We start from the raw sequence: 15166 nt of genomic DNA, 5'->3' as shown, positions 1-15166 counted from the left end.
AAGATAAGTAAAACTTACCTTGAGCTTTTTCTTATAAATGCTTTAAAGAAAAACAGAATTTAAGGGCAACCAATCAGCAGCAACCAACAAACAGATAATAGAGACTTTCCAATGGGATAGACCGAATCTGGCCATTTGACAACTGTAATCAATCAAATATTTTCATTTGCTCAACTTTCATGTTCGTCCTATAAAAGCCTCCTTCTTGCATTCCCTCAGTGGAGTTCCTTGACCACGTCAGGTTTGGAACTTCCCAAGTCATAAGTTGTGTCTCACTTTACTTTTGTGACACCAGCCTGTTTTCAGAAAGGGCCAAGAAGCAAAGATACCACAGTGGAAATAAGCATGCCCAGTGCTCACAATTTTTATTCTAATACCATCCTTCACTAAAAAGAACCAGAGCTTTTTGTAGAAATGGCTGATACCAAAGCTGTGGAAAGGCAGGTACAATATGACCTTGGAATATTTTGTTATGCCAAAAAGTAAAAAACAAAATTGCTAAAAACAAAGAAAACAATGAAGGCTTGTTACAAGGACACAAAAGCTAGCCTGAAGGGGCTCCAACACCGAATCTCGTATAATTTGTGCACCAGAATAAATAAGTACAGAAATGAATAATAAACCATTGAAACAATAGGAATTATGATTCCAGACTGATAATAAATCACTAAGTAAATAAAATATCAAATAATTGATCAGTGAGAGAGGACTCTCATTTGTAGAAGAACCTTGAATGCCACTTGGTAAATGTGGAGGGAATCTTGGAGTTTAGAAATCGTCATTTTTCTATCATCATTGAAAACACTGGATCAGGTGAGAGCTAGGAACGGATGATAAATCTAGGGTAATTGTAACTAAAAATGGGATATTTGTATGGTTTAAAATTGTTTGCCCACAGGCTGCTCATTTGTGAAAAGGGTAAATCAGTAATAACAGAGTTGAGACATCAGAGAATACTTGATCAGTTGATCAAAACTGACTTCAATGAGAGCAGATGGACATCACATGCTTCCAGATGAAGCACCTTGAAAATGAAAAATCATCTATTTAATATTTCACCTAAGAAAGTATAAAATGAATCTAATTATGAGGAGGCATCGGACAAATTCAAAATGAGTAACATTTTATTAGAAAAAAACATGACAATTTTCTTCAAAATTGTCAGTGCTATAAAGCCTAGGTCTATGGAAATGATCCAGATCAATAAAGGCTAAAGATAGATGACAACTAAACATAACATCATCCTTAGACTGGATCCTGTCAGGAGGGAAAATCTGCTATAAAGGACATTATTGGGTCAATTGACAAAACAGGACTATGGATGGTAAATTACATAAAAGTATTGGATCAATGTTTGTTTTTAACCACCAACCCCCCTCCCAAAAAAAGTAGAGGTACAGATATCTTAGAAATGTGTTTTATATTTTACCAAATATGTTTTATTATCTATTGAAGCAATTCTGTATATTTTCTCCTTTAAGATATGTTAATGTGGTGAAGTATGTGTTTAGATTTCTTTGTGTTGATACATCTTTGGATTTCTAGACTAAACTTGATTTGGTTATAATGTATTATTGAAAAAACAAAAAACCTGGATTTGATTTTCAAATGAACACTAAATATATAAATTTGAAAACAGATAATTCAAGTCCAAAACAGAATTCAAGTCCTGTTACTAAAAGAAGTTTGAAAAGAATGAATTTTTTTCAAGATGAAAGAGGCCATGGGGTGGATGGGTGTGGGGTGTGTGTGTGTGTGTGTGTGTGTGTGTGTGTGTGTGTGTGTGTGTAGGGTTGAGTGTTATAAGTTGAAGGTAGAGAAATCTCACTGAGAGGAAAGAAAAGACTGAAGTGCTGGAGAGGAGTGAGGAAAATATCTTGAATACAGAGAGTGACCTGACTGCTGAGACCATCTGTCATGGTCTGACTGCTTCGCTCAGACCTTGCTTTGAGTATGGCACTGATTCCTATTAGCAATACATCCTTACTGAGCTTAATCTACACCAAGCAATTTGTTGCAATCAAACTGAATAAGTCCTAGCTCTGATTGCAGAAGGGCCTTACCAATAACGTGAGTTTTAGCATGGGAGATATTCATCAGTGCAGCTGAACCCTCACCTTTAACATGTACATAGAACAGTGGCTTGGACCCCTGAATCTACATTAGAATTACCCAGACAGCTTTAAAAGCTGAAGTACAGGCCACACCCAAAAGCCACTGACTCAGAACCTCCTCAGGACAGGAGCATTGACATTTTATTACTTTCCCCTTGGGATTCTCATGTTCGACCATGGAAAAACTCACTTTAAGCCTCCACAAGCTCAGATGTTAAAAGAGTATTTAATTATAGTAACTAACTGGCTAAATACCATTGAAACTTCAACTGCAACTGCTTTGTTTTATGTGATTTTGCTCATCAAATTTAACAGCTTCTCTGTCATTTCATAATAAATATTTTTAAATGACTTCTATGAAATACAAAAATATTTTTGTCAAAGAAAAACTCTTGCTGTCACTATATCCTTCAGGGAGCTTCATATCCAGTACATCTGAAACCTCTATCAAATTACAAAGATTTGTTTCTATTTGATGCTAAGGTATGCATCCTTATCTGTAACAGAAAATAGTTGTCAATTTATATAAATTATTTTTTAAAAATTTAATCCAACATTCAAAATCATGGCTCACAATTCACATACAGTTTTGTTTCCAGTGAATATCCTACTCGAAGGAGGCATTTGGAACAGCTGGAGAGTTTCAAACTTGCCAGTCTCAGCAAGATGACATTTTTTTCTATTGATTTATTTGAATTTTACTTTTAAAAAATATACTCAAAAGCATTCTCACTCAGAGGCTCGACATTTCTTCACACCTACATATTTCCACTAAATACAAAATTTGATGATTTCACTTAAGAATGTTATAGGCCATAATACTTACCTGCATTTGAGCAGATGATATCTTGAGAATTCTTGCACATTTGGTTACTTTTTTTCTTTGTCAGGTCGCAGTTAGTTGGGTACTGGCAAGCATCCCCAGACCATCCCTCGTCACATTTGCACTTGCCACAGTCGCACTGCCCATGGCCTGAGGATGTAAAAACATCCAATTAGACGCAAATCTTTTTCCAAAGGAAACCATCTCTGTAACTAAAACTCTTAAGGGTGATGTTGGTTCAGAACTAATCTATAATAAATAGAAACACATGGATATCACATATGAGGGGTAATGCTATTATACAGTGAAATGAAACACGGTAATTTTATTTCAATAATCAACTTTGATAAATGATAGTGAAAACATTGAATTAATTCATAGTAACATTAGGATAATACACCAGAATTTTAGTAAATCACATGGTCAAAATATTCAGCAATAAAAAAATTTCACCCAGCACCTCGGCATTTAAGAGACAAAAGCCCAGTAGAAATTATTTCTACTTAATTGAATTTTATAACACATAAAACCACAAACCCAGAGTAAGGAATCTTACTCCACTAAACAAAACATTGGCTTTATATTTATTTGAATTGAACATGTAATAGAATTTTATGGATGTATTAAATACCACCTTGGGATACAACTGACATAAAAATAAGTATATTGCTTCATATTCATCTACCTCCACAAAAATTTCTCAAACTTCAATGCTCTTGATCATCATTTTGCTTTAAGGCAATGCTGCTCTTACTGTTGTGATTGTTAATTTCATTAAGTCCTGCTTGATGAAGCCTACTAATGTTTCTATAGACTGCACATTAGTCTGACAGAAGTTCAAAACACATACAATACTTGGCCCTTGTCCTCAAAGAACTTACAGACTTCAAAGTCAAGGCTGAAATACAGAGAAGTTGATGTTGTTGCCAGCCAGAAGTGTTCGTCAGCTTGTATTAAGTTGAGTAATACAGTCTATGACCTACAGAAATAGGAGGGGAGACTTTCTGGACTTCTTTGACCTTTAATAAGCCTTGAAAGTTGAATGGAGTTTGAATGGGTTTTAGAAAAGATATTCTTATATTATTCAAGATAAGAATACTAGGTCAATTTCTGAAATTCATAGACCACATGGAATGGAATCACTGATCTGGTGTCAAGAGTCATTCAATGTGGCAGCCAAAGTCCACAGGATGAGGTCCAGATGGTCATACAGAATGAATGACTGAGGCTGTCCATCTGGGCATGTTCGGCAGAGCCTGAATCTGTGATTGGCTGTGACTTTAAAACTCCTCTTCATGTGGTCCAGTTCATGCAAATGTTTTTATCTCTGTTGCATTTGTCAAACTAATTATTCTGTTTTACAAACAAAACCCTGCAAGTACCCTAATTGAAATTCACTTTATTAAGTGCACATCATTCCATCAAATTGATTGTATCATTTTGCATTCCTGTCTTGCCCTACATGGTATTGTCAATCTTGGCCAAGTTGATATCATTTACAAGCATAAGTGATCTCTCCTGTCAACTGTCCAGTCTATTTATAAAAGTATTAAGCCAAATTCTTGAAGTGGCTAAGTAAGCATCTTTTGGTAAATTAAGTATCTTGGAAACTATTGACTCTTTTCATAATATTAGTGTATTAGGTTGAACTACATGAAATTGCCACTTTTGTAAGCTGAACGTCAGCTCTTTCTTATACTTTATCCCAATAAAAAGGCTTCATAACAGCAGACAAGAAAATAGAAATAATTTAAAAGATAAAGAATTATGGTAGTAATGATGTGCTGAATCAATAATAAAAGACTACTCGATGTTTCTTTTATATCAGATAAGATATCTTAGGTCCTAACCTGAGGTATACACAGGAGAGATGGGTAAGGTTTGAGGGTCAAAGATAACGGATTTTTAAAAAGGGGAGAGGTGTTTCTTTAAACACTAAAAATAGAACTTCCATATGATCCAGCAATCTCACTGCTGAGTATTTATCCAAAGGGAAGGAAATTACCGTACTGAAGAGATGTCTGCACCCCCATGTTTACTGCAGCACTACTCACAATATCCAAGATATGGAATCAACCTAGATGTACATGGACAGATGAATGGATAAAGAATATGTGGTATATATACACAACTGAATGCTACTCAGCCATGAAAAAGGATGCAATCCTGTCATTTGCGGCAGCATAGATGAGCTTGGAAGACCAAATGTTAAGCAAAATAAGCACAGAAAGATAAATACCACATGTTTGTCCTCATATATGGGAGCTGAAAAAAAATTGAGTTTATAGAAGTAGAGAGTAGAATTGTGGTTACTCGAGGCTGGGAAGGGGGAGGGGGAAAGGGGAAGGGGAATGGTTAATGGATACAAAATTATAGCTAGATGGAAAAAGTAAGTTCTAGTGGTCTACAGTAGTGCTAGGCATCTACAATGAACAATGACTTATTGCATGTTCTCAGATGGCTAGAAGAGAGGCACTCAAATGCTGTCATTACAAAGAAATATGCATTTTTTGTGATGACAAATATGCTAATTACCCTGGTTTGATCAACACACACAATACATGTATTGAAATATAACTTTGTACCCCATAAACATATACAATCAGCACATGTCAATTAAAAATAAATTTTTAAATAGGGGAAGAATAAAAAAAAAGTATAGAATTTTTACATTTTAGGGTATAGGATAGGAAAAGACCCATCCATCCCTACTAACCCAATGAAGCCTCAGTAGAAGCAATATTCTAAGGTGCTTATTCTCCAAACTGAGTCCATGGAGGCTTTGTTTCATGAAACTCCCTCCATAAAAGATTCTAGGGGGAAATAAACACAGGAAAGAGTCTTACTATATTCTTCTTACAGGTAATATATGTTGCACACCAAAGCCCCTCAATCCTGTCATGAAAAAGCTATTTAACTTCATTTAGCTCAGAATGTACAATTTTGTTGGCTAGGGACCCCCTTTTCCATAACCTGTATTAGCATCTCAGGCACAGGCTTACAGCAGCACTGTGTCAACTGATGTGTTTTCAGCTTTTCCTTCAGCACCCTTTAAAGCTAATGTGGGGCAGGGTCTTCCACCCTTCATGTGCTTTCTAAAGTTTATGTCCATTTTCATATTTATTTTTATTAGCTACCACAAATAAGTGAGAAGAACATGCAGTATTTCTCTTTCTTTGCCTGGCTTATTTCACTTGATATAATTTTCTCTAAGTCCATCCATTCTGTTGCAAATGGTAGTATTCCATTTTTTTTATAGCAGAGTAATATTCCACTGTGCAGATATTTTCCTATCCACTCATCTGATGATGGACATTTGGGCTGGTTCCAACTCTTGGCTATTGTAAATGGTGCTGCAGTAAACATGGGAGTATAGGTATCCCGTCAGCATGATGTTTTCCATTCCTCTGGGGATATTCCCAGCAGTGGAAGAGTTGGGCCATATGGTAGATCTATCTGTAACTGTTTGAGGAACCTCCATATCATTTTCCATAAAGGCTGCACCATTTTGCAGTCCCTCCAACAGTGTATGAGAGTTCCTTTTTCTCTGCATCCTCGCCAGCATTTGTCATTCTCAGTCTTTTGGATATTGGCCATCCTAACTGAAGTGAGATGGTATGTCAAAGTGGCTTTGAATTGGTAAAGGTACATGAAAATCAACTATATTGTATATTGATAAATTAAAATAATATAATAAAAAACCCTGAAAAAAAGTGTTACAAAATGAAAAAAATGAAGAAATAAAAATAAAAATAAAGTTTATGTCCAGTAAAGGACTCCTTGATTCACTTCCTTCATTTAGGAAAGCTAATAGAATAGGAATTGAGTTTTCACTGTCAAGAATTATTAACTAATAGTCTGTGTAACCATATTTGAAAATAAATGTGTAATTAAAAAAAAGAATATAGTTTTCCGACCATTTTTACTATATTTCCAAGGTTAGTAAGAGCTTTGGCGGACCTGAGGAATTAGGTCACTATGTTATTGTGGCCAGGTAATCTTCACCACAGTGTCAACAATATGGCTTCAAAAAACACCTCACTTTTCAAAATAATTTATCCGTTATGTATTAGTTTCCTGGGCCTGTCATAAAAAACTACCACAAACCTGATGGCTTAAAACAACAGAAATTTACTCTGTCACGGCTTTGCAGCATCCAGGCTGTACACTTATTCAACAGCGCACACTTGGTATCTACCAGTTTTCCCACCAATACTATTCTTCTCAGTGTCTGGTTGTGCCTACTCAATTAAGTCAGTGCTCATTTCTGATCTCTCCCTTTATCAGCCTGTCTATTCTCAGATTTTGGGCCAGTTGCTTTTCCTATTACTTCAGATCTCAGAAGAACTCAAGAACATGTGGAAATTTGTAGTTTGTCCCACTTTTCTTCAATGTAAGGGTTGGAGCAACACTTTTTGTCTCTATACACACCTAAGTGGAAACAAGAATCTTACATTCCCTTGAGAATAAATTCATCGAAGGTACAGAATAATTAGTGGTCACATCCCCAACACCTGTGATTCCACACAGCCCTGCAATTAAACAGTACATTGGAAATAAACAATGATAGATCAGAGATTGTAAATATGAAGAATGATAACTTGAGTTATTTTAATTTTTCTGTCACTCTTAATAACTACTTGGAATGTTTAATTGTTTTAAATTTTAAAACAGTATGCTGAGTACTGTAATGTGTAATTTTGGGGCTAAGTACAGATTTTTTTCATGCATAAAGCATTTAATTGAATTTTGATAATATCTTTAAAAATTGAAATGTATTCTTCTGTTTACATTGTTACTTGTTTTAAAACTAAAGAACAAATCAAGAAAATTTTGATTACTAATTATCTTTTTATAATTATTGCTGACAACAATTTTATTATATAGAGGATGGATTTTAAAAAATGATTTTCTCTGGGTGTCAAATAAGCTAGGTGTACCACTGCTAGAACCTCTTCATAACCTTGAAATAGACATTTTAATTTGAACACTTAGTTGGCCCTGCCAGCTAAAACCCATTAGCTTTTGTTCAAATATGTGAATTCCCAAGACCTGCACTGTGTCCTATTTTCCAGTGGATTCAAACATGTTCACTTAATAATAGACACATTCAATTTTTATCCTAATATTTTTGAGAAACTATAGATTCTCAAAATCATAGATTCTTATTGTGTGCCTTCTCACACAATAAGAAAAGAAAGAATTAATTATACCACATCTAGAATTCCAAAAAAAGATTGTAAAAGGATCCCTTATCTAATATTGTAGTTATTTCATGGTTTGAGATAGAAACTTGACCATTTTCAAGACAGGAGCATCAGTCCCTGGCATGCTTCTCAAGCCAACAAAAGATGACCTCTTAGATATTTTTGCTCTTTATTCCTGAGAACATTTTGACACGAACAATAGAGGAATTCTTTGTAGAAGGGTTCTTTTCCTAGAAATTAAACTACCTGAGTTCTGGTCCTACCTAGACATTAAACAGCCATGTGATCTTATCAGAAAAATGGAAAAGAACAGTGCGGAAAGAGAAATTAATCTGAACACTTAGCTGGCCCTGACAGCTAAAAGCCATTTGCTTTTGTTCAAATACATGAATTCCTCCATTGAGTCCTATTTTGGCTTCTGGGTACTGTGATAAGTACTTTATGCAGGTTAGTCTGTTTAATTTTGATAATGAGCCAGTGAAATAGATTTTGTTTGCCTATCTTACAAATGAGAGGGCTAAAGACCAGAACCTAAGTATCTTGCTCAACGTCACATAAACTGTGAGCTCAAAACTTACGTTTTGCCCATTACAGCCAACATTATCTGTTTACTTCTGGAATACAATGAACTTGAGAGGGCCAGTTTGCTCCAGGAGGGACTGTGCTATTAAAAGCTATAGGTTGATGGCTTGACAGCACTGATTTTGGTTTTGCTGTTTACTTTTGGAACTCAACATATCCAGAATTGGATTTTCATAATCCGTGGTGAAAGAACTCTAACAGTAAAATTATCAGGCTTTACTATTAAAATTAAATAATGCTATAATTTGGTAGATAAAAGAATTCAGGAATCTAGTCACCTAATTTCTCTAGACTTTACTGTGCTCATTTCCAAAATTAAAAGATTGGCCTGAATAACCCCAAGATTCTGTTCACCTTGAAAATCCCATCCTATAGCTTCGATTATTTTCTTTTTCTCATGCCAAATCAAAGTAGCTTCTTCAAACTGGGCACTTGACATAATAAAACAGGGTGGTGGTAGATATCAATTAATTTTTATCAAATCTTGCTGGTTACTTAAAAAAAAAACATGAAACAGTTGAAATTCTATGTATGACTTAAAACACCTATGAAAACATAATAGATTATATTGATATGCTTATTTTTAAAGTGGGTTTGGATTATTTGGATTAATACTGCTAAAATTGGGGGCATTAAAATTAGAATTTTAGGGGCTGGCCCCGTGGCTCACTCAGGAGAGTGTGGTGCTGGTAGCGCCGAGGCTGTGGGTTCGGATCCTATATAGGGATGGCTGGTGCACTCACTGGCTGTGCGGACCACACCATGCCGAGGGTTGCGATCCCCTTACTGGTCAGCAAAAAAAAAAAAAAAATAGAATTTTAGTAACCTGAGATTTAAATTCCAGTAAAACAAGATATAAAAGTTTGGCTGAATCTTAGGTAGTAAATTCCCTAAAGTCAAACGTATACTGATGTACCAAATTCATGCAAGACACACACACACACACACACACACACACAAAAGCACTAATTTGGGGATTCAGGAAACCTAGCCGTTAGTATATAGATTCTGCCACAGCTAGCTTTGTGACCTTCAGCACATTAGTTAATCTTTTACTTTTTTCGGACTTTTTTTTTTCAGTCTGGTAAGTTAAAAACATGTATGAGCTCAGTATTTCTCAGGAGATGTAGGCTATGTCTCTTTAAATGCGTATTGTTAGAATTGTCCTCCCCTGCCCTGTTACATCCACATAAACCCCAAGAAGTTCATGGCCCCTTCCCTACCTGAGAATCCAGTATAATAAAAACCGTGTGCTATATATTTCGGGTGTCTTGAGAAGAGAAAGAGAGAAGACTAATGGATTAAATGACAGAAGTACTTAGTTCTCTTTGCCCCCTTCTAGCTTCCAACTCTAAGATTCTATTTATCAGAAGTATTTACAGAGATCCTTTCACCTTCTTTTGCAATAAAAACATCCTCACTTCCTTTAGATTCCTCCTTGGTCTTTTGTCCTCTGTTGGGACATCTTATTCAATAGTGTCTGTTAGTATCAGACACACCAAATGACAGAGGCCACTCATGCCTTAGAAATCTAAATCCACCAATAATATTTTTTAGTCAGTGGATGTAAACTTAATCAGTCTGGAATCTAAGAATCTCGGAATGTTGTAACCAGAATAGGAGACTTGAGATTAGTGAAATCTCTTCAGTTTTACTGAAAAAAAGATGAAGTTCTACAATCACTCGTCTCTCTCCTCACTACAGATAAGTACACGTGCCAAGGAATGTGGTTAAATGCAGATGTTTGTGTGTGTGTCTGAATACATATCACACACACACACGCACGTGCGCGCATATATGAGACTTAGCAAGACTCTAAACTTTGTCTTTTAATTTGGTCACCAAAAGAGCAAACACTGGGTGATGAGACGGTATTAAGGATCCCTCCCAATGTTGACACTTTTTCAGAACTTTTTATACATGCATGCTTGAGGAATATTAAAAATATTCTCCATCCAACACTGTTGCCTTCTTCATCTTAAGCTCCACTGGTTGTCTATGGAGCAAGCTCTGTATAAGCCCCTATTCCACGCTCCCAGTGAGGACCTGCATGTCACATGGCACCCCTCTGTCTCCTCCCTGAGGCAGTAGGATGCAGAGCTTCGGAGCATGGCCTCCAAGGACAGATTGCCTGGGTTCAAATCCTGCTTCCATGACTTGCTGGCTGGTAACCTTGGACAAATATTTAACTTCTTGTATTAGTTTCCTAAGGATTGCCACAACAAAGTACCCCAAACTGGGTAACCCCAGACCACAGAAATGTACTGTCTCACAGTTCTAGAGGCCAGAAGTCCAAAATCAAGGTGTCAGCACAGCCACAGGCTCTTGAGACTCCAAGCAGAACCTCCCCTGCCTCTTCTGAGCTTCTGGCTGTGGCCGGCGAGCCTCGGTGCTCCGTGGCTTGCAGCTGCCTCGCCCCATCTATCGTCACATGTCCTTCTCCCTTCATCTGTGTGTCTGTGTCTCTTCTCCTCTTCTTATAAAGACACCAGTCATATTGCTTAAGGGTGCACTCTTCCCCAGTATGACCTCATCTTAATGAATTACATCTGCAATTACCCTTCTTCCAAATAAGGTCACAGTCTCAGGTACTGGAAGTTAAGACTTCAACATATCTTTTTTTGGCGGGGGGGGTGACACAATTCAACCCATAACACCTCTCATTTTCTCTGGGTCTTCATCTGTAAAATGGGGATATTAATAGCTCTTATCTCATAGGGTTGTCATGGAGATGAAACGAGTTAATACCACAAAGCACTCAGAACACTGCCTGTCAATAAAATGTTAGCTATTACCATCTATGCTGAAAGTATTCGGAGAGCAGTTCGCCCTAACACAACTGTCCTGATAATCACACAAAAAAAAACTTAACTGAAAAAGTACTTTTGCAGTATAAAAAAAAAGGGATATTAAGCACAAATTATGAGTCATGTTTCTCCCTCTCTCATATAGCACAGAAAAATCCCTGATCAAATACTAATAATGTATCTGGGTTACAAAGATATGAAATTTTCCTCCAAGGGCCACAATCCACAAAACTAACAGGCAAACCTACTAACAGATTAAATAACCAACAACAGCTGGATAACAACTTAAAGGCTTTAAAGTGCTAACCAATGTGCTAACAACTACACATAAACTTCAATGCATGAATACGTGTGTGTGTTGTATGTGTATTGTTGTTTTTAAGTTCCTAATATTCCCCCACATCCATCCCAGACCTTTGCATCAGTTGCCTTTAGAAAAGTAACAAAAATACAAATTGCCAAGCTACTCTGAGAGGTACACAGAAGAGTTATGAGTTGTGAGGGCCTCCAGGGAAGGGCCCTGGCCCCTGCCCCACCCCAGCGGGGGTGGAGTGTAGACACAGAGAGATAGGGTTGGACATCCCACCTCAAGTCCCTGGAGAAGATTCGTAAATCTCTGGATGAGGTTGGAACAGTTTCAACAGAATAGAAGTGGCTGTTAAGGCCACAAGTGCCTGACACAGGCCACCAAGTGTCATGCAGACCCAGCATGGCACCGGAGAGCAATCATAATTTTTTGAGAGAGAAGGTTGCTACCTGAAAAGGACTTGTGGTTAGAATAAGTAGATGGACCCACATGGACCACCGACCACTGACCTAATGGGACATGCAGATGTTGTAGTATGAGACAGCAGCTGGGGACCCTGGAGATGGGCAAGAAGGAGGAGGCAGCAACCAAGCACTGAGAGCTGGGAGCAGTTTATTCTCAGAGACTCTGTGTTTCCATTGCCCTGACTGTCTTGACTGTAGGTGAAACCCCAAATTGACTGAATATACCCAGAGTGTAACGAAATGATGAAATGGGAGCGATTATGGGTTGAATTGGGTCTCTCCAAATTCATACGTTGAAGTCCTAACCTTTAGTATCTCAGAATGTGACCTTACTTGGAAACAGGGTCATTGCAGATGTAATTAGTTAAAATGAGATCATACTGGAGTGGGGTGGGCCCTTAATCCAATATGACTGCTGTCCTTATAAAAAAGAGAAATCTGGGCACAGAGACATGCACACAGGGAGAACGCCATGCAAAGAAGAATCCAGCAATTAGGATGATATGTCCGCATCCAAGGCATGCCACAGATTGCAGCAAACCTCCAAAGCTCAGGAGAGGGGCACAGAGTAGATCCTCTTCTCATACCCCTCAGAAGGTATCACCTGTGCCAACATCTGGATCTCAGACTTCTAGTCTCAAGATCTATGAGACAAAAAATATTCTGTAGTTTAAACCATCCAGTTTTTGGTATATTGATACGGCAGCCCTAGCAAACTAATACAGGAGTTCAAGGTGCAGTTTAAAGGAACTACAGGGAAATGGAGGTAAATCATTCTGCATTTCTGACCTTAGGGTTTTAAAAAGCAGTTGCCACACACTGACATACTCAACGCACTGTACTCATGTGCTTAAGAGATACCTCCATAAATGATCACTGACGTTTACCTGCATCTTGGGGAAAATAATTAAATCTGAATGTTGTGCCCAGTATAGCCAGGACCATCCTGAAGATTACAGTAGAAAGCAAAAACCTCTGAACCAAAGTATATATTTCTCTTTGTTAACTTGTATCTAAAGTTAGTAGAAAAAGAAAAAAAAAAAAAAACGCAGTAGAAATCCCCCACACTATGAAACACACCGCTTAGGCAATCACTAAGAATCAGGCCAAATGACACTATATGTCTTATCATTCTAATCATTGTACTTATGATCCCTCCACCCCCCAAACCTTGTTTTCTAGAAAACAAGACCACTTTCTTTGTCTGAAAACAATGCCAGCTTCTCCTCTTAACCTTGTTGCATCACTAAATCACAGTGGGCTATGTAAAGGCTCCTCCATAGAAAGCTTGCAAAGTATGCCTGAGAAATAGACTTTTAGTAGACAGAGAAAACATTTTTATTGTCCCTTAAATAAATCTGTGTAATGGCTAAATCAAAGATTATCTATAATTACCTTATCATCTACCAATGTTATGATCAATCAGTTCTTTGGAATATTATTTTCTCCTCACCCATCTAAAAAGGAGCAGATGGCAACAATTTATTTTTTCTTTCCTTCTCAGTTTAAAAATTAACAAACATTTATATTTTGAATTAACTTTATCATAAATTCTCTAACTGCAATGACTTTTCCATTAACTCTAACTCCCTAGGGGACTTCTGTTGTAAGCTGCTATGATGTGCATCGTTAATAAAAGTTGTTGACAGTTTGGTTAACTTGACTTTAAAAAGTGAAATCATTCTCTTGCAAGCCAGTAAAAAGACTTTAAGGCATGACTTTTCTACAATTCTACTTCACCCATCAGAAAAATATATATCAGCAGTTGGCATGCAGATTAAATGGAGCTCATTCTTAAAAACTTGTTAATAATTCATGAAGCATTCCACAAAAATTTAAAAAGCGATTCATAGACAAGAGAAAAAAATTTAAAATGAATAGTCATTTTTTATTCTCTTTTAAAAAACTTTTTAAAAACCTAGATCAGTATACAAAACAATAAATAAATAAATTATAAATAAAGCCATAGGGCAAGCAAGACTTTTTAGGATATAATACTCTGTCACTCTGCTCTGATACCCCCACCTTGTTTCTTGTGGAGTAAAACCTGGACACAGCTCATTCAACAAACAGAGCTTCTACACAAATCATGCATACTGGTAAAAGGAAGGCAAGCCCCACCTAGGTGTGCATTTAGGTGATCAAAAAGGAAAGGAGTGGTTGCTACAGTAGCCCATGCACTCAGTGATTTTAAAACCATTTAATGCCAAGGCAATTGGAGACTGAAAAAAGAGCATGGCAACGGCAGTAGCAATTTCTCCAAAGAAGAAGATAATGATCAGCTCAAAACTTACCAATCCCTGCCCAGGATTTCCTCCCTGGTGTGTGTGTGTGTGTGTGTGTGTGTGTGTGTGTGTGGTGTGTGTGTGTGTGGTGTGTGTGTGTGTGGTGTGTGTGTGTGTGGTGTGTGTGTGTGTGGTGTGTGTGTGTGTGGTGTGTGTGTGTGTGGTGTGTGTGTGTGTGGTGTGTGTGTGTGTGGTGTGTGTGTGTGTGGTGTGTGTGTGTGTGGTGTGTGTGTGTGTGGTGTGTGTGTGTGTGGTGTGTGTGTGTGTGGTGTGTGTGTGTGTGGTGTGTGTGTGTGTGGTGTGTGTGTGTGTGGTGTGTGTGTGTGTGGTGTGTGTGTGTGTGGTGTGTGTGTGTGTGGTGTGTGTGTGTGTGGTGTGTGTGTGTGTGGTGTGTGTGTGTGTGGTGTGTGTGTGTGTGGTGTGTGTGTGTGGTGTGTGTGTGTGTGTGGTGTGTGTGTGTGTGGTGTGTGTGTGTGTGTGTGTGTGGTGTGTGTGTGTGTGGTGTGTGTGGTGTGTGTGTGGTGTGTGTGTGTGTGTGTGTGTGTGTGTGTGTGTGTGTGTGTGTGTGTGTGTGTGT

The 15166-nt window shown here is 37.6% G+C and overlaps 1 protein-coding gene across 1 annotated transcript in view; it reads right to left on the bottom strand.

Moving 5' to 3' along the window:
- ITGBL1 (integrin, beta-like 1 (with EGF-like repeat domains)) overlaps nucleotides 1-15166 on the bottom strand; it is a 240745-nt gene that overhangs the window by 132923 nt on the left and 92656 nt on the right. The window contains exon 3 of the mRNA XM_008581734.1: nucleotides 2941-3087. Coding sequence (XP_008579956.1) covers nucleotides 2941-3087 — 147 coding nt within the window. The remainder of the gene's footprint in view (nucleotides 1-2940; nucleotides 3088-15166) is intronic.

This window comes from Galeopterus variegatus, unplaced genomic scaffold (genome assembly GCF_000696425.1).
Source record: "Galeopterus variegatus unplaced genomic scaffold, G_variegatus-3.0.2 Scaffold8, whole genome shotgun sequence".
Classification (NCBI taxonomy): Eukaryota; Metazoa; Chordata; class Mammalia; order Dermoptera; family Cynocephalidae; genus Galeopterus; species Galeopterus variegatus.
The sequence above is the reverse complement of the archived record's forward strand: the minus strand, read 5'-3'. Positions and strand labels throughout refer to the sequence as shown.